The sequence below is a fragment of the Callithrix jacchus genome, chromosome 15 (assembly GCF_049354715.1).
Source record: "Callithrix jacchus isolate 240 chromosome 15, calJac240_pri, whole genome shotgun sequence".
In the NCBI taxonomy this organism is placed as follows: domain Eukaryota; kingdom Metazoa; phylum Chordata; class Mammalia; order Primates; family Cebidae; genus Callithrix; species Callithrix jacchus.
The window spans coordinates 26,893,081-26,912,470 of record NC_133516.1 but is presented as its reverse complement, the minus strand read 5'-3'; the positions used below and the strand labels follow the sequence as shown (position 1 = coordinate 26,912,470).

At 46.9% G+C, this 19,390-nt stretch overlaps 1 protein-coding gene across 5 annotated transcripts in view; it reads right to left on the bottom strand.

Annotated features, from left to right (window-relative positions):
- Window positions 1–2,860: 2,860 nt before the first annotated feature.
- Window positions 2,861–19,390, bottom strand: part of LOC118147825 (uncharacterized) — a 127,925-nt gene continuing 111,395 nt past the window's right edge. Inside the window, exons 4-6 of one of the 5 annotated variants that reach the window (XR_013526907.1) lie at window positions 18,754–18,811; window positions 11,185–14,475; window positions 2,861–10,982 (exon numbers count right to left, since the gene is read on the bottom strand). Coding sequence is in view for 2 of the 5 variants with exons in the window: in XM_078350133.1 (XP_078206259.1) it covers window positions 10,536–10,982; window positions 11,185–11,274 (537 nt within the window). In the remaining 3 variants the exon portion in view is untranslated. The remainder of the gene's footprint in view (window positions 10,983–11,184; window positions 14,476–18,753; window positions 18,812–19,390) is intronic. The other 4 variants (XR_013526909.1, XM_078350133.1, XR_013526908.1 and 1 more) reach the window with 4 other exon arrangements.

Below are 19,390 nucleotides of genomic sequence, written 5' to 3'. Positions count from 1 at the left end.
AATGACAAAACATCTTCCAAAGTGATTGTCTCATTTTGCATTCCCACCAGCAGTGAATGAGAGTTCCTGTTGCTCCACATCCTCACCAGCATTTGGTGCTGGCAGCGTTCTGGACTTAGATTATTCTAATAGGGGTATAGCGGAACTTCACTGTTGTCTTAGTGTGCATTTCCCTCACAGCATATGATGTGGGGCATCTTTCCCTATGCTTATTTGCCACCCGTATATATATTTTTGGTGAGGTATCTGTTCAGGTCTTTGGCTCATTTTTCAATCGGGTTATTATTGTTGAGTTTCAGGAGTTCTTCATATGCTTTGGATAACAATCCTTTATAAGATATGTCTTTTGCAATATTTCCTCCCAGTCTATGGCTTGTCATTTCGTTCTCTTCACAGTGTCTTACATAGAGGAGAAAACTTTAATTTTAGTAAAGTCTAGCTCACCAGTTCTTTCTTTTTCTTTTTTTGAGATGGAGTCTTGCTTTGTTACCCAGGCTGGAGTGCAGTGGCATGATCTCAGCTCACTGCAACCTCTGCCTCCCGGGTTCAAGTGATTCTCCTGCCTCAGACTCCTGAGTAGCTGGGACTACATGCACATGCCACCATGCCTGGCTAATTTATATCTTTGTAGTAGAGATGGGGTTTTACCATATTGGTCAGGATTATCTCAAACTCCTGACCTCCGGTGATCCACCAGCCTTGGTCTCCCAGAGTGCCAGGATTACAGGGGTGAGCCACCACATTCTTACCAATTCTTTCTTTCAAGGATCATGACTCTGGTGACATATCTAAAAAGCCATTGGCAAACCAAAGGTCATCTAGAGCTCTCAACCTATGGAAAACATGGAAGGACCTTAAATGCATTTTACTAAGTTAGAGAAGCCAATCTGAAAAAGCTACATACTGTATAATTCCAACTATGTGGCATTCTGGAAAAGGCAAAACTAAGTGAAATGATCAATGGTTGCCAGGGGTTAGGAGAAAGGGAGAGATGAATGGGTGGAGCACAGAGAACACTTAGGGCGGCGAAACTATTCTGTATGATACTGTAGTGGAAGACACATGTCATTATATGTTTGTCAAAACCTATAGAGTATACAACATCAAAAGTGAATACTAATGTAAACCATGGACTTTTATGTGATAATGATGTGCTAAGGTAGGTTCATCAATTATAACCAAAGTACCACTCTGGTGAGGGATGCTGATAACAGGGGAGGCTATGCAGGTATGGAGGAGGGAGTTCATAGGAAATCTCTACCTTCCACTCAGTTTTGCTCTAAAAATATAATCCATTAAAACAACAACTCCTCCCACGCTTTCTTTTGCACATGCTTTAGTTTGGGTTCCCTCCAAAGCAGATGCTATGGCAAGTAGTTTACCTGAGAGGATGTTCCAGGAAGCGATCCTGGAATGAGTTTGTGGGGGAGGGAGGTGTAAGAGAGGAGAGGAGTATGAGCCAATATTGAGCATCAGTGAACCAGTTCACATGGGCATCTGGGGCTCCCTCCTGCTGGAGACCATCTGAGGAGCTGTGCAGAATGTTGGGACAATTCTGACTTCCATTCCTCACTGGTGGAATACAGCCCTACAGGCATTGGCTCCCAGGCACTTGGCAATTATGGCCTGTATGTAGGCTGAGCAGCTCCCAGGGCACCAGCAAGAGCTTCAGGTATATAGCTGGGGAGAGGGTGGCATGGATGCAGTCAGCATGCAGGGAAATGTCCATCAGCCTGGGTGGGGCATCCATAGTATCTGCCACATGCATATTCAAGGATTATGAAAATAATCTGACTCCAGTTTTAGGGTGTGTGACACTTGTGGTTTGGGATTCAGGAGAAGTAGTTGTCATAACACCACAGACCAGGTGGCTAAAACAACAGAAAGGTATTTCTCACAGTTCTGGGATCTAGAAGTCCAAGATCAAGGTAGCTTGGACTGTGCGGTTTCTCTCGAGTCCTCTCTCTTTGGGTAGAAGGCCATCTCCTCGCTGAGTCCTCACAGGGTCTTTCCTCTGTTAACTCACTTTTCTGGAGTCTCTTCCTCTTCTTAGGAGAATACCAGTCTTATTGGATTAGGGTCCCACCCTTGTGACCTAATTTAACCTGTTATTTTTTTAAAGGTCCCATCTCCAAATACAATCACATGGGGATTAGAGTTTCAACATACAAATTTTAAAGGAACACAATTCAGTCCCTAACAATGATGGCTGACAACAGGACCTGGTTCTGGGCCCTATTTCCTCTTTTTACTGATCCCAGAAAGAGTTAAGTGAGAAGCTTAGGGTCATAAAGCTTGAGTTGAAATACGATGCTGAGTCAGAAGCAAATCTGTCCACCCAGGGACTGCACACACCTACGGGCATCATGTCCCTGAAGTCTTCTGACCTTGGCCCTCTCTCCTTGAGAATCCCAGAGGCACCTGGCCGTCCATCTTGATGCTGGGGTTCCAGGGCTGGCCATGCTGCAGGGCCTGTGCAGGTGCTTCCCTTTGTTCTCATCTGGCAATCAAGACGCCTGGGCCAGGTTAACATTCCTGTTCCCCAGTCTTTTTTGTTTTGTTTAAGTGTTGGTGAAAATTTTAGGAGGTGGAAATGGGCACTCGCATTTCTTGGGATTGTACATTGGAACAGTTCATCTAGAAAGGCGATTTGGTGGGATGTTTCAAAAGCTCTAAAGATGTACACATCTGCAGATATTCTAAGATGTTCCTAGAAGGGGACCACCTGGGTCAAAGATTTAGCTACAAGGAGAATCGCTAGTGTTGGTTTCTCACATTTTACTTTTATAAACATGCCCCACCCCAAGAGATCGAATAAACAAAGTATGTAACTTATTCAATGGAACACAAATACATAAAATGTAATTCTGCAGAGAACATTTAATGATTTGGAAAGATTTTTCACAATGCCACGTGCAAAGGCTAATTTCAGAGCAACCCATATTGTGGTTCCATCCATGTTAAAAAAATACGAAGATCTAGAAGGCTAATAAACCTGGAACAACAGTGGTCACTTCTGAGTAATGGGCTTGTTGAAGATTTAAAATCTTTATTTTCTAAAGTAACAATCTATATGCATTGCTTTTGTAATAGGAAAATCCACAAAAACACTTATTTTGAATAATTTACGTAGTTTTGGCAGATGCTGCTGGCCAGGGAACTCTACAGCAGTTACTGACTTGTCTTCCCTTGCTGCTTGTTTCCACTCTCTATAGCTGAATGCCCACCTTTCCAGCTTCCCTGACTGCTGGCGTGGCCAGGTGATAGGAGTTCTGCTTACCGAGATATAAGTGGGAGTCTGCTGGGTGGACATGGAAGTTTCTGGGAAAGCTGATGCCGCCTGATAAAAGGAGGGGATACTTCTGGCCCCTCTACTTTTCCTTTCTTCCTTCTGGAATGTGGAAGTGATGACTTGAACAGCAGTAGCCCTCTTGTGACCACAAGGTGATAAGGGTGGCGCAGCAGAAGGGTCAAGTCTAAGCTTCTGATGACACCCTTAAATTAATGCATCAACCCTGGACTCCATACCCCCAGGCTTCTTGTCATGGGTGAGAATTCTGACCTAACAGTTCTGGCTGGCTCAGGTATGAAGGCTTTTGGCTGCAAGAAAGATTTAAGGTCGCTCCTCTAGGTCCTAGATCATCCCTATCATTCCACACTGTCTCCGTGGAGAGAAGCAGTGCCTTATCAAGCCACTCTCTCCCCAGGCTGGCACTACCCTCTTTCTGGCATTACTATCTGAATTTATTTGGTGGCTCCTGGAGGAGAGGAGCACTGCCCATCTTTTGTAGCATAGGAATGTGTTAAGCAGCCCTTGTGCCCAACAGAGCAGGGCCCTGTATGAGACAGCCAGTCAGCTGTCTCTCAAAACACTATGTGCTGGGCATTGTGCCATGTGCTGGGAGAGGCAAAAGAGCAAAACAGACTCATACCTTGTCCTTCTGAAGCTTTTCACTTTGTAGAAAACAAGAATATTGAAAAGTCAGTTAATCCTTTGCAGTCATTAGTGTGCAGTGTTTTGAACAGGGTGCCATGCGAGTGTGTCCTGGAAGGACCTGGCCCGGGACTCAGGGAAGGCAGCCTAGAAGCTCTTTTCTGTCTCTAGGCTCAGCAAGATATATCCCAAATTCCCAGGCTTGTCTGAGACAGCCTCTCCGTCACAATGCCAAGTGGAAGGCATTTTTCCTTTTGTCAAAACCCTCGCCTGTGGGCTTTATCGTCCATAGATGCAAAATGAGGGAAATGGACTCGACAAACTTCCAGCTTCCCAGAGCTCAAATGCCATGTAAAAGTAGCTCGGAGAGGCCACCACAGGAATGGTACAGACACAGGCTGGCAAGGCAAAGCAGGGGCTGTTTGCTTCCCAGCCTTGGCAGAGATGGGTCCCACATTTGTTCAGAGGAAGAGAGACCTCTGCAGGGAACAGCGTGTGCAAAGGGCTTTGGTGTAGCCTGTGTGAGCAGCAGCAGGAAGGCCAACTGGGGCTGGGGCGGAGTGGGGCACAGAGATAGATTCCATGTGGCAGTGAGCAGTGGAGGTCAAAGCTTTAGGATCCAGCTTGTGTTTCAAAAGGATTTCAGGTCAGTCCTTGCCCATTCTGTTTGCTCTCTGGGTAAAAAAATCAAGAGGTCAATGGTGGGGAGATCTGGTAATCCATGCAGCAAGTTACATTGATGGATGTGGCCTTAGACTCTGCATGTACCAAGGTAACCTGAGCAATGAAGCATTTATTTTTGTTTTGAAGTGTCTTTAAATATGTGCAACTTTTATAATCATAAAGAAATTCAAATTATAAAAAAATGTCAAGTGCTTATCCCTAGGGGATTACCAGGGGCCTTCACACTCTGCTGTGTGTCAGCAGTCTTTTGAAAGTTTTGGTCCTTGAACAGTGTCATTTTCTATTGTTCTGTGCCTCTAAACAGTAATGGGTATCCCTCTAGGCAATATGCAAGAAGAAACAGGCAAAGACAGAAGAGTATTAACTCAGTTTCATAGTCACAAAGTCAGTTACACAGGCACACACATCCATACGTGTATGCCTACACACATACACACACTGCTCCTTCCAGTTGGAGTCAGGCCTGAGGAAACGACCTTGGAGGTTCACTGCAGGAGGGCATAGCTCTTTCTCTTCCCTCCACTTCCAGTGCTCTCTATCAGGCTCCAGTGTTTCAAGCTTGAAGGCAGGTAGAAAACTTTGAAGGCAGTCACATCTACGTTGCCTGTTGGCGGGTGTTCTGGAGAGCTGCCCAGGAAGTATGGAGGAGGAAGTCCCTTTGGGCAGGGTTAGCTACACACATCTTTGGAGTCTGATAACCTACTCACCAGTTGTGAGACCATGAGCAAGTTTTGTGACCTTTCTGAGCCTGTACCTCACCTGAAAAATGGGAATGACGACACTGCTCCCAGTCCCAGGGCTGCTCTGTGCCGAAACGAGACGACACAGGCCACGTCCCTGGGACACAGTAAGTGCCAGTGGGTCAGTGGGGGGTCACTGTCTTCGTTCCAGAGCACAAAGACCTCTGGCTCTGAAAACAGAGGACCAGGCTGTGTGGTCTAGGACAGGCTGCTTTGCTTTGCTTCCACTTCTCCAACTGTGAGTTGGAGCTGCAGCAAGACAAGGTGTGGGGGGCAGACATTTTTGCAGCAGGCTGCAGGTGTCCCTCACAGATCCTTCCTTTGCCTCAGTGGGCTCCACCTTGGTGCCACTCATCTGAGACCATGACTGATGGACTGCTGGCAGGTGCCTAGCCCTAGCTGGGCTCTACAGCACCCAGATCTGCTGTGCCAGAAAGTGAGGCTTCCTGGAGCTGAGGCTGCTCCTAAGTTTCATCTTCTGTTGGGGCTCAGCCTCTGGTTTCATTTTTGGCTCCTGTGCAACCCCCTGGAACTAGAGAGCAGTGGTCCAACTCTCCAGAACTAAACTAGGATGTCAGGCAGCTGGAGAAGGTTAGGGATGAGGTTTTACTGCTTATTTATTTTGCTCTACTTTTCTATCAAAATTCTTTCCTGCTATACCTTTAAAAATAGCGATTTCAAACTCTCTCATGGTCTGTGTGTGAGGTTTCTTCTGAGTTTTTTTTTTTAAGAAAACAAAGGGAATGGTGAAACGATTTTCTTGCCCCTCCCCTTAAAAATGTCCATCAAAAATTAACATGAAGGTGAAATTTTCTGACTTCAACTCTGTCGTTGAGACCTGTAAACTTTTCCTGAAATTTCAGCAGAGTGATGTGCAGTTTTCCTGATAGTCTCACCGCAGTTGGTGAGATGGAGTATGTAGCAATGACAAACACTCAAATTACCATATTTCCTTAAAGAGAGAAGCCACTTGCCTGAAGCCAGTACCTACCAAGAGAGAGATGCTTGGGGTTGAAAAGGTCTTTTTGGCTATGGCTTTCACGAGGAATATGTAAATGACCACCTATGAATTCTAAGGTAAGTGGCTAGCAAGAATTACCAGAAAAACAAGGAAATCCACCCCTACCACTAGCAAAAAAAGAAGTCCACCTCGAGATAAATGTACAACAAATTTTGTCAAGTTGAAATGATATGATTGCCCAGTGTGGTCTTTATGGCATTAGCTTTTAGGGTCAGGGTTTCTCCAAGTTGACTGCCAATCAAATGGCTTTTCATTGCTCAGACAGACACAGGTGCTCTAAGCTGTGCACAGCTGACTTTTATGGTCCCCACTTGTTCATTAGGGAGGTAGAAAATCAAAAGCAAGGGCAAGCGTGGGTCTGGGAGTATTGCTGAGCTCAAATCTCTGCTCCAGCAACTAATGCCTCTCGTCCCTGGAGTACAGGCTGGCTCCTCAATCTGCCTCTAGTTCCTCTCCTTAAAATGGGCTTGGTTTGGGCTCAGATTAAAGAAATGAAAAGCCTTTCAAATGTAACTGTGCCATGTACTGTGTTAAGAATTTCATAAATGAAAAAAATCTAAGACTTTATATTGATAGAAGATAACTTTTACCTTCCAGCTCCCCTGTTGTGACGGATAAGCGGATGCTCTGGCCATGTGTATGCAGGTGAAAATGGGAAGAGCCAGGTTACCGCTGCTCAGCATCTCTAGGGATTTATGTTTACAACTCACAAAAGTTTTGAGAGAATCATTATTCAACATACAGTAAACACCCTAAACTTTCCACAGTTCTGCAAATGGCAGGCACAGATGCTCCACTATTGTGGCCTTCTAACCTTTGATACTTGAGGGGTTTCTCCCCCATCTTTTACACTATTTTGGTAGTTCTCTAAGTTGAGTGCACTGGCCTCTCCCCAGAGCTGCTGGTGCTGCTGCTGCTCCAGAGAGCACACTTTGAGAACCATTGCTTGATGTGATATGAAATACACTCAGGGAACTCCTTTTCCAAACCCAGCTTTTCCCAGAAGAGCTGATGGTAACCAGCTTAAGACAAGGTGGTGGGTATAAAAGTGTGTGTCTGGTGCGCTCCCTACATCACTGGGGTTTTTGGTTATCTTCAACGGGCCTCCTGAGAGAGTCTTTTAAGTTGGATTGTGGCTAGCTGCAAAGGTGGGATCCCAAGGAAATTATAATACAGAGATCCTAAACTCAGAGCTTCAAATGATCACAAAATCAAGGTTTTAGAAAAGGGGGAATGGACACTCTGTTTCTTTCTGGCCAGGTGGCATTAAGTCAGCCTGAGTGGAAGGTCTGGAACGCTAAGGAGGGGAAAGGCTGTTCTCAGTGAGGTGAATGTACTTTGGAGAAGAAGCCACAATGTGGATGAAGGTCTGTGGCCCTGGGTGGGGCTCTAGCTGGATCTAAGCATGCGGAGGAGGCAGCCTAAGGTTGTGCCCCCCTAGGCTAGGCTTGAGTAAACCGTTCTGGGCAGGGTTGGGTGAGGCAGGTGGTGGGGCAGGGGGAGCGCACAATTTGCCTTTGCAGCCTCACCTCTGAAGGTCACTGTGCAAACTTCAAATGAATTCACCTGCTCAATACCAAAATTAAGTAGAGCATCCTTGATCTTAAATTGTTCTCTTATTCTCTCTCTGGACTTGACCCCATTTTATTTTAGGTTTTTAAAATCAGGTTCCATTATGAAGGGCTTTAAACAAGGTTAGAAACTACAAATGCACAAGGTGGGGAATACTGCCTGGTCTACCTGGTTTAAGAAACTGAAGTGGAAACCTCTGAGAATGGAGAAGGCTTTGCTCTGTCCCTGGGAGCAGCCCTGACACTGGCTCCTCAGCAGCAGGGAGCAGTGGCTCAGTACATGGGCTCTGGGGCCAGAGTGCCTGGGTTTAAAGAGCAGTGACACTAATCACCAACAATATGGATGGTATGGTCTTGGTACTTACCTGACAGGGTGGTTACATGACCTTCCTGCTTATGAGAAGGAAATGGAGGCATGAAGTGTATGGCTAAATGCACATGGAGGGCTCAGGGCAGTGCCTGGCAATTTCTACTCTGTTATTGCCTGCTGCTATTAATGATGATGCCACTGAAAGGATCAAAGACCCAGGGCTTCAACAAAGAGCCAGAGTGTCTGACCTTGAAGGACACTGGGCTTGGGTTGTGCTCATCCATTCATTGAACAGATTTATTCAGTGTCTACTCAGTGTCAGAGACTGAACTAGGCTGGAGGGTACAGCAGTGAATGAAGTTGGATGTCCCTGCCCTTGAGGAGCTTATGACCAGTGAGAAAGACACAGATTCAGCAAAGATTCCCCCAATGATGAATGAGTAATGACAAAATGAGATGAATGCTCTGAAGGGATGGAATTCAGTTTGCTGAGTGTATGGAAGAGCTATTACCTGATCTGGCTTTCTGGGTAGTGGGAGTTAGCTCTGTCTGAAACCTGGAGGACAGTCAGGTATCAGTGATGGAGTTTGGAGGCAACTGGGACCCTTCTAGATAGGGCTGAGCTGAATGAAGGCCCTGGGATAGAGGCCAGAGGGATCTTATGGAAAGGGAGGAGGGGTGCGTCAGGAGTGGGGAGGGGAGTGCATGTCATTCATGGGTCCCACGGAAGTTAGCATCAGGACAACTCTTTAAGCAGTTATAAGGCCAGGAGTGGGAGGCATTCGCATGATTTAGAAGTACATTTTGAAAAGAACATTCTGGTTATAATGTGTAGAAGAGAGAAGGTTGAAATGGAAGCTGGAGAGATTGTAGGGAGACCCAAAAGGGGTAGAAGTGGTTCTGAAGCATCTCCTGGAGTGCTTGTAACACACAATTCCTACCAGCTTGCTATCCCCACTGGAAATTTTTTTTTTTTTTTTGAGTCAGGGTCTTGCTCTGTCACCCAGGCTGGAGTATAGTGGTACAATCTGTGCTCACTGCAGCCTCAAACTCCTGGGCTCAAAAGGTCCTCCCACGTCAGTTACCTGAGGAGCTTATGGGGCTACAGGAGTGTACGGCCATATCTGGCTAATTTTTAAAAACATTTTTTGTAGAGATGAGGTCTTGCTATGTTGCCCGGGTTGGCTTCCGGAGATTCTGATGCAGCAGGTGCATGGTGGTCCCTAGGATCCTGCTTTTCCAGCATGATGAAGTTGCCACCCATGGACCACACCGTGAGTAGCTCTAGCTTAGAGTCCGTTCGTGGTAGGGGAGTTGGTAACTGGATGAATTCTCAGGAGACAGCAAGAAACCCTTTCTGAAAACAGACTATTTTGTTTTGAAGAAATTTGTCCCCAATCATAATTTAGTACAAATTTCAGAGATACCCTTAATGACATGGGGATGGGGTGAGGGACAGAACTTTACAGAAGTAGACTTGGTGACACAGATGCAGGTGGCTCTGGTTAACTCAGGCTCTATATAACCTGGGTGCTAGGCAAGGTTTGAGTGGTGCTTGTTTTTATCCATCTCTCTGGTTTTCAGAGCAGCAAGAACCTTATACAAACACTGAGGTTATACAGACTGGGCCTGAGTTAATCAGAGTAGCTCTGGATCTCTGTTGTATAGAAAGTGAGTGAGAGGAACATTCTACTTTTTATTCGTGTTTTGAAAAGGACAGTAGCCAACCTAGCCACTCCATCTTGAAAACTGGCCTGGGCTCTGAAAAGTGGTGATGTCATATATAAGATTTAGGTTAGGCACAAAATGCTACCCAAATTCTAGAGACCTCATTAGTCTTCCAGCTCTGCTGGGTCCATGCTGTAAGGACCTGGGGAAAGGAAGCCCATCTGTCAGCACAAGTAATGGAAAGTATTACCCCTGATGGAGTGTCTGGCAGATCAGTGCCCCAGGAGCAGTCCCATGCTTGGTTCTTGTCCAGCTGTCAGGTCACTGGGACACGTGCTTATGTACAGCTGTGGAATTCTCCCTGGCTAAGAAAGGTGTTTGCTCTCTAGGGACCCTGGGACCATCTAGGAAATAGATGCATTACCTGTATATGTGGCTACAAAGAGACTTCCTCTCTCCAGGAGTGCCCCTAAGGCCACCATCCTATCCTATTACGAGGTCCTCCCTTCCCTCTACTTTGCCCTATTCAAAGCTACCATCACCGAGTATCAAAACAAAGGTCCCAGCTCTGCAACCACTGTGTGTTTTGGCTTCTAAGAGGAAATGTTCAATTGAGTGGCGCTGAACCCTCCTGATGGCCCATAACTTCATTTTCACAGTGGGAAGCCTGGTAGCACCATTTTCTCTGTAGGAAACTAATGTTACCAGGAGTGGCCTTTTCTTTAAAAGTGGAGCATTTGTGTTGGGGATAAACAGCAGCCTCAGGAAGCCAGTGTCTGCAGGGGCGATGCAGCAGCCAGCCCAGACCTGGAAAGCCACGTGCCTGGGTTCTAGAGCTGATGGTCCTCTGTGGCGGGGGAGTGGCTGCCTCGCCAGTGGGTGCCTTTGCTGGTTCTGGAGCCAGAATGCCGCCTGTAGTGTGGTGCGGCCCTGGTGTTGTGAAGTAGCCGTTCTCTGATTGGCAACGGCCTGATTCACAACACCAGCTGCCCCACCACACCATGCTGGGGAGGTCTCTGGGTGGGTCGACGGGCACAGAGATGCCTCTGTGCTGCTGGATGAGGTGGAGAGGACAGAGAACAGCCAGAAGTGAGAACTGGAAAGCAAGCAGATGCCAACATTTCACTGCCCTCCCCTGCCCCACCTGAGAGACTTCTGTCGTGACTTTTGTGAACTTCCCCATCCCATGGGGTCACCCCCATCCCACAGGGGTATCCATGGCTCCAAGGAGTCCTGGATCCTGAACACAGACTTACCTGTGTGTTGGTATTTCTCTGGGAAGATCTGTCTTCAACAAACGCTAAGAGCCCTCCACAGCTTGAGTGTGTCCACTGATGGGCCTTCATAGTATTTGGTGGTCACTGCACCTCCCAGAACAAAGTTTTTTCCCCACTGATGCTTTTCTGGGAGAAATGCAGGGAATCCCATTATTGTGTTGTCAAATATAGAAACCAGAGATGGTTCTTACTGCAAGTTCTGAGTAGGAACTTTGCCTCGGCCGTCTCTCACCTCTCGATTTGTATGCTGTCCAAGGTCCCCAGACCTGCAAGTCCATGCTTGGAATAGCTCCCTGTCTACTGAGGATGAGCAGGGTCAAAATGGAACACCTCAAGAATGCAGAGCAATCTCTCTGACTCAGTCCTCTAGAGCGGGGAACACATTCCAAATAAAAAGTAAGGGTGACCTCCGAAGATTTGAGGCAATCATACAAACCAACCAAAGCTGAGCCTGGCTGAAAAGAAACCAGGTAGCCAACATGTAAACACTTAACTATCATGGTGCCTGCCTTTCCATCAGCAGGTGATCTGCCGGGGTGCTTCCTCCCCTGGCTTCAGCTGGTCCAGGATCCTGAGTGTCTGTAATAGGGAAACCCAGCAGTAAGATCACTTGGGAACTCTCCTTTTGGTATCTGCCTGGATTTCATCACCATTATGAAATTATATAGCATAAACTTGACATGAAAATAGCATTTGAAGTTTAATCCCTATTTTCAGGTGTCAATAAACACTTTAAATGAACAGCTCTTTGGCCCAAAATGGCTCCTGCCTGCTGTGTGCTTCTTAGTTACCCAATCAAGAAAAATCACATTTCCCACTTTCTGCCATCTATCTTGGAACCCACTTTATTTTAAGGACACAAACTTGGCAAGTTCCTAGTACTGGATGTGGTATAGAAGTTCTGCCAAAGTTCTTGCCAGAGTTGGAGAGTTGGGGGAAGCAGAAACTTTGAGTAATTCATCAATCATAATCACCAGGCCATATGAATCACCGTGGTCTTGGAGTTCAGAAATGTCTGGATTTTCCTATCTGCAATCAAAGAATCTCTGCTGGGATGTTAGGCTATAATCTCTACACTGGGCCTCTGTGGCCCACAGAATCCCAGGCTGGGAAGCTAGGTTCCCAGGCCAAGTTCTTCCTGCCAGGTTCCGAGGAAGGACTTGGGACCAGATGTCAGCTACTGTGTACTGGGGCAGAAGTGCCAGACATTCTAGGTACTTCACACTCCTGAAATTCTTGAATCTTCATCACTCCATGAGGGTCATTATCTATCGCTGCTCACTGGGTCAGGAATGGAAAGTTCTGTAGGATGAAGGCACTCATGCAGTCAATGAGCAGCAGGAGGAGCCGGGGTGGAGAGGGGACCCAGCTCCAGTGCAGCTGCCTTTCCCTGGTGGACGTGGACACATCCAGGTGCCTCTCCCTGTTCAGATTGCTTATCTGTGAAGGCGAGCCCAGAGCAGATGCTAAGTCCACACCTCCGGCCCTGCAGGCTGGGAGACTGCTCTCTGGACATGCAGTGTAGATGAGTGGGCAGTTGTGTGGCACCATGGTTAAGTGCTGGGACTTTGGAAACAGGTGGGTCTGGTATGCAACCTGACTCTACTTCTTCCTACCTGTGTTTTAAGGCAAATTACTGAAAATTTCTGGGTCTCAGTTTTATTATCTGCAAAAGAGTATAATAATAAGATCAGAAAACTGGGCATGCCGCAAATACTAGATAAATGTGCATATTTGATGAGCATTGGTGTTGACTAATGGTTGGTTTTCCAAGCATCAGGTAGAGACCTGGAATTTTTTCTTTCCCATGGGGCTGGAATTTCTGTGGACTGTCTTGGGGACCAACCACCACTCACTTTGAGAATGAGCAAGTTCCAGAAAGTGGGATTAACTCCTTGAAAAATAAAGCAAGGAGACTGTGAATTGCTGACCAAGAGAGCACATGGGAAGGTCATGCTGGTACCAGGTAAAACCTGTACAAACTCCCGTAAGTTAAACACCACAAACCCATGTCCTGGCGTTATCCCATCCCTGTGTCAGAGGGGCAAAAGGTGACTCAGGAATAGGTGAGAAGCTGAGGCCATGAACAGACTCATCTGCAGCCAACTCCACTTTTTGGTTTTGTTGAGAATCCACCAGTGCCCAGGAGGACACAGAGAGACCAAGAAATCATCAACAAATGGCCGTCATGTTTCATCTTTAAATGCTTGCAAGGACTTGGCATCTTAAAGGGCAGGTCCAGGCCTGGCAAAGCCTCACACCCCTTCCTCCCCTAAGCCTCCCTGTTCTCCTCCTTTCTCTCTGTGCTTTCCTAACTTCTCATATGAACCATGCTCCCTGCCACCCCAGGGCCCTCACAAAAGCTGCTTCCTCTGCCTGGAATGCCTCTTTCCCAGTTCTGCATGTTGAATACCAACTCCTTCAAGCTTCAACTCTGGTCACTTCCTGGACTCCTAACCCCAGACCAGACCTGACTCCTCTGTCACATGCTCTACAGGTATCTGATCCTCTTCCTTCAAAGCACTTCTCATGGCATGCGAGTGAAGTCTTCTCCACTTGACTCCAGCCTCATCCCTGCGTCCCCAGTGTTGGCCATGTGGGAGATGCTTGATGAATACTGGTTGGATGAATGAATCATTTTGACCGAGACTCAATGGCCCAGTTATTCTTTTCTAACTCCTCAGATTAATCCTTCAAGAGAATAAATATGGCACCAAGTATTTTAGGGACATGCACAGTGCTGTTCTGTAATGAATAATTTTACTTCAATAGACTGTCAGACCTCCTAACTCATCTTCCTGACTCTAGGCTAACTCCATGCTGATCTGACTCACCCTCTCCTAAACTCCCCACTGCCTCAGGATAGAGTGAGTCCCAGATCCTGCAGCCTCTTTGCCAGCCTGCCCCTGCCCAGTGGTGCAGTTGTGCCCCCCTAGCATACCACATGTGCATGCTTCTGTGGAACTGAACCTGACTGGAAGGTCCACATCCCTTTCTATCCAGAAAACTCCTCTTTCTGCAGTCCCAGTTCTGGAGCCAGCCATCAAGGAGGACTTCCTTGCCCCTTGCTCAGCTTGCATTCTTGGCCTGGCCTCTGACTCTTGTACCTTTCGTGTCCTTCCATTACCATTTACCTCTTCAGTCTGTCTCAGTTGATGGTGACCTTGAAGACAGAAGCCATCATGGAGTCACCGGGCAGGTCAGCACCGACACAGCACCTGGAACACAGGGGCCTCCAGCCTGGATGTGCTTCCATTTCATGAGGAGGTCCTGCAAAGCAGGGGGTGTGAGGGGACCATGATGGTAAAAATATGTTCTTTGTGTCCCCTAAGAATCTTCAGAATGTCCAGAAAGTTTCATATTTTGCCATATTAAGTGCATTTCTTCATCGCCATGGCCACACAGACTCCCAGTGCAGAACCCCGCCACCTCTTGTCTGGTCCAGGTGGTAAGCAGCTAACACAGCCTTCCCACAGCAGCCCAACTGACTCTCTTAAAATATGAATCAGAAGATGTCTCTCTCCTGCTTCAAACCTTCATTTGCTCCCCATTACACATGGAATAAAAGAATTCTCTGCAAAAGCCCACAAGGCCCTGTGGGTCCAGCCCTCCCTGCCCATCCACCGTCACTCCCTCCTCCTGGGCTCTGGCTGTGTTCTCTCAGATCTTGAAACACAGAGCAAGACCATATGGTGTCTTCTGCAATGTAAAAAAGGCAGGCCTTTCTTGTGGATAGAGCCTCTTTTGAGCTCAAGAAGATGTCACTGCTACTTGACAGGGTATGTGACCTCCTGAGTAGCATGTGGGCTGAACCCCACCCCTCACCTGCCCCTGGATGGGGTGCCCTGCTGGAACACACCTGGTTCCCTCCCACCTCAGGGCCTTTTTGCCTGCTATTGCCTCCTTAAGGACCTCAGCCACTCCAAGGGCACTTTAAGAGAATGCAAGATATCTAGTATTCCAATAATCGTGTGCCAATTCTAACCAGACCTTTTATCTTTTATTATTTTCCAATTAGTCTTCCTTCACTACTAGCTTGGGAGGATCAGGCCAGCTAACTTTTTTTTTTAAACATCACATAATGATTGCTTGGTGTAGGCAATACCAAGGACATGACATTTTTCTAAGCTTTATAACATCAGAGGTTTCAAATCAACAAAACATTTTTCGCCTGTTCTTGAAAAAGATGACTGCAACAGAAACGCAGGATGTGTCTCCTCATCAACTACCTCCTAGGGTTATCATGGATCAGCATGAATTCCATTCAGAGTCTGCCATCAGCCACTGACTCTGGCCAGCTCAGGAAGCCTGCACAATGAACAGTGGGTGATTCATGGCTGGACCCCAACTCCAAGATCCTGGTTTAGTCAGCTTAAGAATGAAGTCCAGGAATTCATCCCCCAACCCCAAGGATTCTGATAAACCAGATTTGGGAACTGCTGCTCTAAATCTAGGGCTCTGTTAAAACAGATGTTCCTGATGAGCCTAAGTATAGTGCGAGTCTGATGTGGCTGTGACATCTGAAGAAAATTAAATGTTGCCCATGTGGCCAGCACTGTTGGTGCCTAGCACCTCCAATCCTATATATAGGGTGCAACTGTTGGCTTAGGGGCTTCCTTGGGTCAGGAATGGGAGCAGGAGTGTGTTCAGGCTGCGTGTGGACTGGCTGAGTGCCAAGGAGTTAACATTCCCAAGCAGCATTGACCAGTGACGGACAGGGGTTGGTGGATAAATACCCGGCTCTCTGGCCCCCTGGGTGGGATAACCCTGAGGTGTGTTCCACACCAGCTCACAGAGGTCCGCATGTGCCAGCAGCAGTAACTTGATGGATAACCTTGACTGGCTCCCTTCCCCAGTCTCTTACAACGCTTCCTGGACCACCTCCCAACACTCAGCAGTGCAGTTAGTGTCAATGTAAAGTGTATTCAAGTCCACTCATGGGTTTGAACGGGTGGGTGTTTTGAATGGGTGGATGTTGTGCCATTGCCAGGATGGAGCCAGGGTGAGAGGAGAGAGGCACCCTCCATGCTCATGCTGCTCTCGTCTGAGTCAGACCGTGAGTGCTTCCTGAAATTTTGCATCCTGGGCATCTTACTTGCTCACTTCAGACCTACCCTGACATTCAGGAAATCAGAACATAAGACTCAGACAAGAAAACCTATCCCAAGCAGATGTTTTCTAGGGTGTGCTGTATCTGTGTTTCTTCACTGCTTTTTCATAGACAATCACCTTCTATACGGAGGACTTTTGGCTTCCAGATTCAGAGGTATTAGGATGATTTACATGATCAGTAAAGCACACGTGCTATTATAAGCATTTAAGACAACACATCTATTTTAAGATGATGGCAAGAAATCCAAAAGGCAACCTGTAAAGCCTGGTTGTTTTACAGCCTATTAATAAATGAACAAAACAATCCATCTTGGCAGAAGCCTTCTAGGTGAAAAATAAAACTCCTGGTTCAAAGAGGCTGCCTGGCCTGCCGAGCCCAGCCCGGAGTTTATTAGCACAGTTAATATCGCATGCAAATAGATTTCCCTGCTTCGGTCATGCCAGTCCATTAATTCAGCCCCTTGTCTGCTACATCTTTATCCTTGGCAGGTTAATCCTGCCAAATGCCTTTGCTGTAGCACCTGTCATGCTGTGCCTATGTCCAACAATGCAATTTTGCTAATCCTGTTGTATCAGCTTTGTGGCCCTGTCTGGTCAATCCAATGGTGGAAAAAGTGCACATAAGGTTTTTGCCAAGATCTTTCCACTACTCTGGCATCCACCCCCTCCTTTAAAAAAAATGATTTCAATTAAATGGTTTGAAAATCAACCACAGTGTTGGACACCGGCCAACGGCCATGTCTTTCAGACAAGGATGTCACGGAGCTCAGCATGCCTCCAAACCGTTTCTGGCAGCCCCACCCAGCGTCAGCTGAATATGCTAAGTGAAAAGGGTTAAAACGGGAAGGTCAGCTAAACACCTCTTTTCCAAGGCTGGAAAATCCTGTCCTGACACCAAATAGGTTTAACGTTCCACCCTCACAGTTACCATAAAGGACGTAAAGGGCTTGAGGATGGTTGAATGGAAAGCATGCCTATTACTTGTTATCTTTGGTGCTGTCCTCTTAAAGGCTTATGGAATCACTGACATGAATTGTTAGATGAGGCACATCCCTTCCTGCAGTCACCTTTGTCAGGTATTCACCTGAAACAGGGAGGAGCCGATTCTCCAGGTCCCACAGTGCATTGCTCTTCTAGTTCATGTCCCAGTGTGGATAAGAGCCTGGGTGGGCCTAATAGCCACATTTGCTCAGGCTCAAATCCCAGCTGAACCACTTCTACCTCTCTGACACCAAGCATATTGCTTTACCTCTCTGGCCTCATTTTGTTCATCTGTAAAATGGGCATAACCATAGTACCGGCCAATAGGACTGCTGTAAGGATTCTTCGTTAATATGCGTCAGTCACTCAGAACAGTGCTGGTACACATACAGCAGGCAGTGGGTAAATGTAAGCTGATATTAGCATAGACTGGAAAATTTGTCAAAACTCACTGCCATTTGCACAGCACATATGCAGAATGCATGGTAAAATTCCACATGGGCATGTCTTTTAGGGTCTTCAGATATGAACTGTACTCTCTTACCTGAGAATTACAGAAATCTGGCTGCAAGGACCCCTATCTATTCTCCATGCCTCCCACTGGCCTCTATATTACTCCGGTAGCCTTTGGTGGATGTGAGGAAGCATTCTGGGGGGATAAGCACTGGGCCTGTGATTAGATTCCCCAGGGCCTGAGTCCTAGGCCTGTTGCTGTGTGACTTTGGGCAAGTTACTGAACCTGTGAGACTCTTGCAATTCCCACATTAGCGATGGCGAGACTTGGTTTTACACAGCAGGGTTACTGAGAGGATTCAATGAAAAGGCACAAGTGAGCTACACGATGCTGCTGGGAACACCGTAACTGCCCCATAGATAACGGCTGTTATGGCCATGGAGCCCCTGCAAAGCACCTGGGCTTCCCTCTCTGATTCTCCATCCATCTGCCTCCTCATCTCCCACAGCCTTCCTGTAGATGTTCTAAGAGTTACGTGGGATCGGGGAGGGAAAGCTGCCAGCACGGGGCCTGGTTTCCAACGCAGACGCCAGGGATGAGGTGGTGCTCACTGCTGCTAAACCACAGTTCACCCTGGCTGATTTCTTGCTCCAATAGCCTCAGCTCTATACCGTTCTTTTCGTGTTACTCTAGTAATCCTTGCTAAGGCTTATGGGTGGTTTTTAGATGCTGGTGTGCACGTATAGATTTGAAAGCCCCATCCTGAGGTGGGTGCCTGGACATCATCATGGTAACTGTGAGGGCAGGACATTAAACCTATTCGGTGTCAGAGGTGATAGGACAGGATTTTTGCCCTCCGTGTGAAAGTATTTGACTACACAGTAGAGCTGTATGCTTCCCTTGCCAACCCGGCCACTGAACACTGCCTTTTCCCTCCTGCTTCTCCCAGGTGCTGCTGGAATGTCTAATAAATAACGTCTTGTGATTAGCTGGGCACTTACTGTGTGTGTTCCTGTTACAGCCTGGATGCTTCACATTCATTATCTTCATTAATTCCAGCTGGAATGAAATAGTACTGTTTTACCAGCTTCCCACTGAAGGAAATGGAAGCTTAGAAATGACAATTAGCTTACCCATAGCTAGCAAGTGGCCACAGAGACCAGGGGCTTTCCAGGCTACGGGGCTACACAACACATCTTGGATGTGATGCCATTTCATCTGATGGGCATCGGAGTCGAGGGTGGACCTCCTGAATTACCAGCTCTCTTTAGCATTTATTTGTTCCAAGGAATAGCTATGCCACATGCAATATGTTCCTTCTCCTTTTACTGTTTTGATGAATCTGGTACTCAGTTTTTAATTTTTCTCCTAGGGAGAGGATATGGCAGAAAACAAGACCCCTTTTCTGTAGAAATTAGGAAATTCCAGCATCTTAGCACATTTCACCCGGTGTGCTGAGAGTACTCTCTTGCCTGCCAATGATAGAATTAGGTGCAAGGACCCCTGTGTAGTTGCCATACTGCTCACTGGTCTATATATCCCAGTTCTAACCCTATACATCCCAATTCTGTTGAACTGATCTGAATCTAGTTTTCATTCACCAATCTATTGGATAGAATCAATCTGCTAATTAAAACA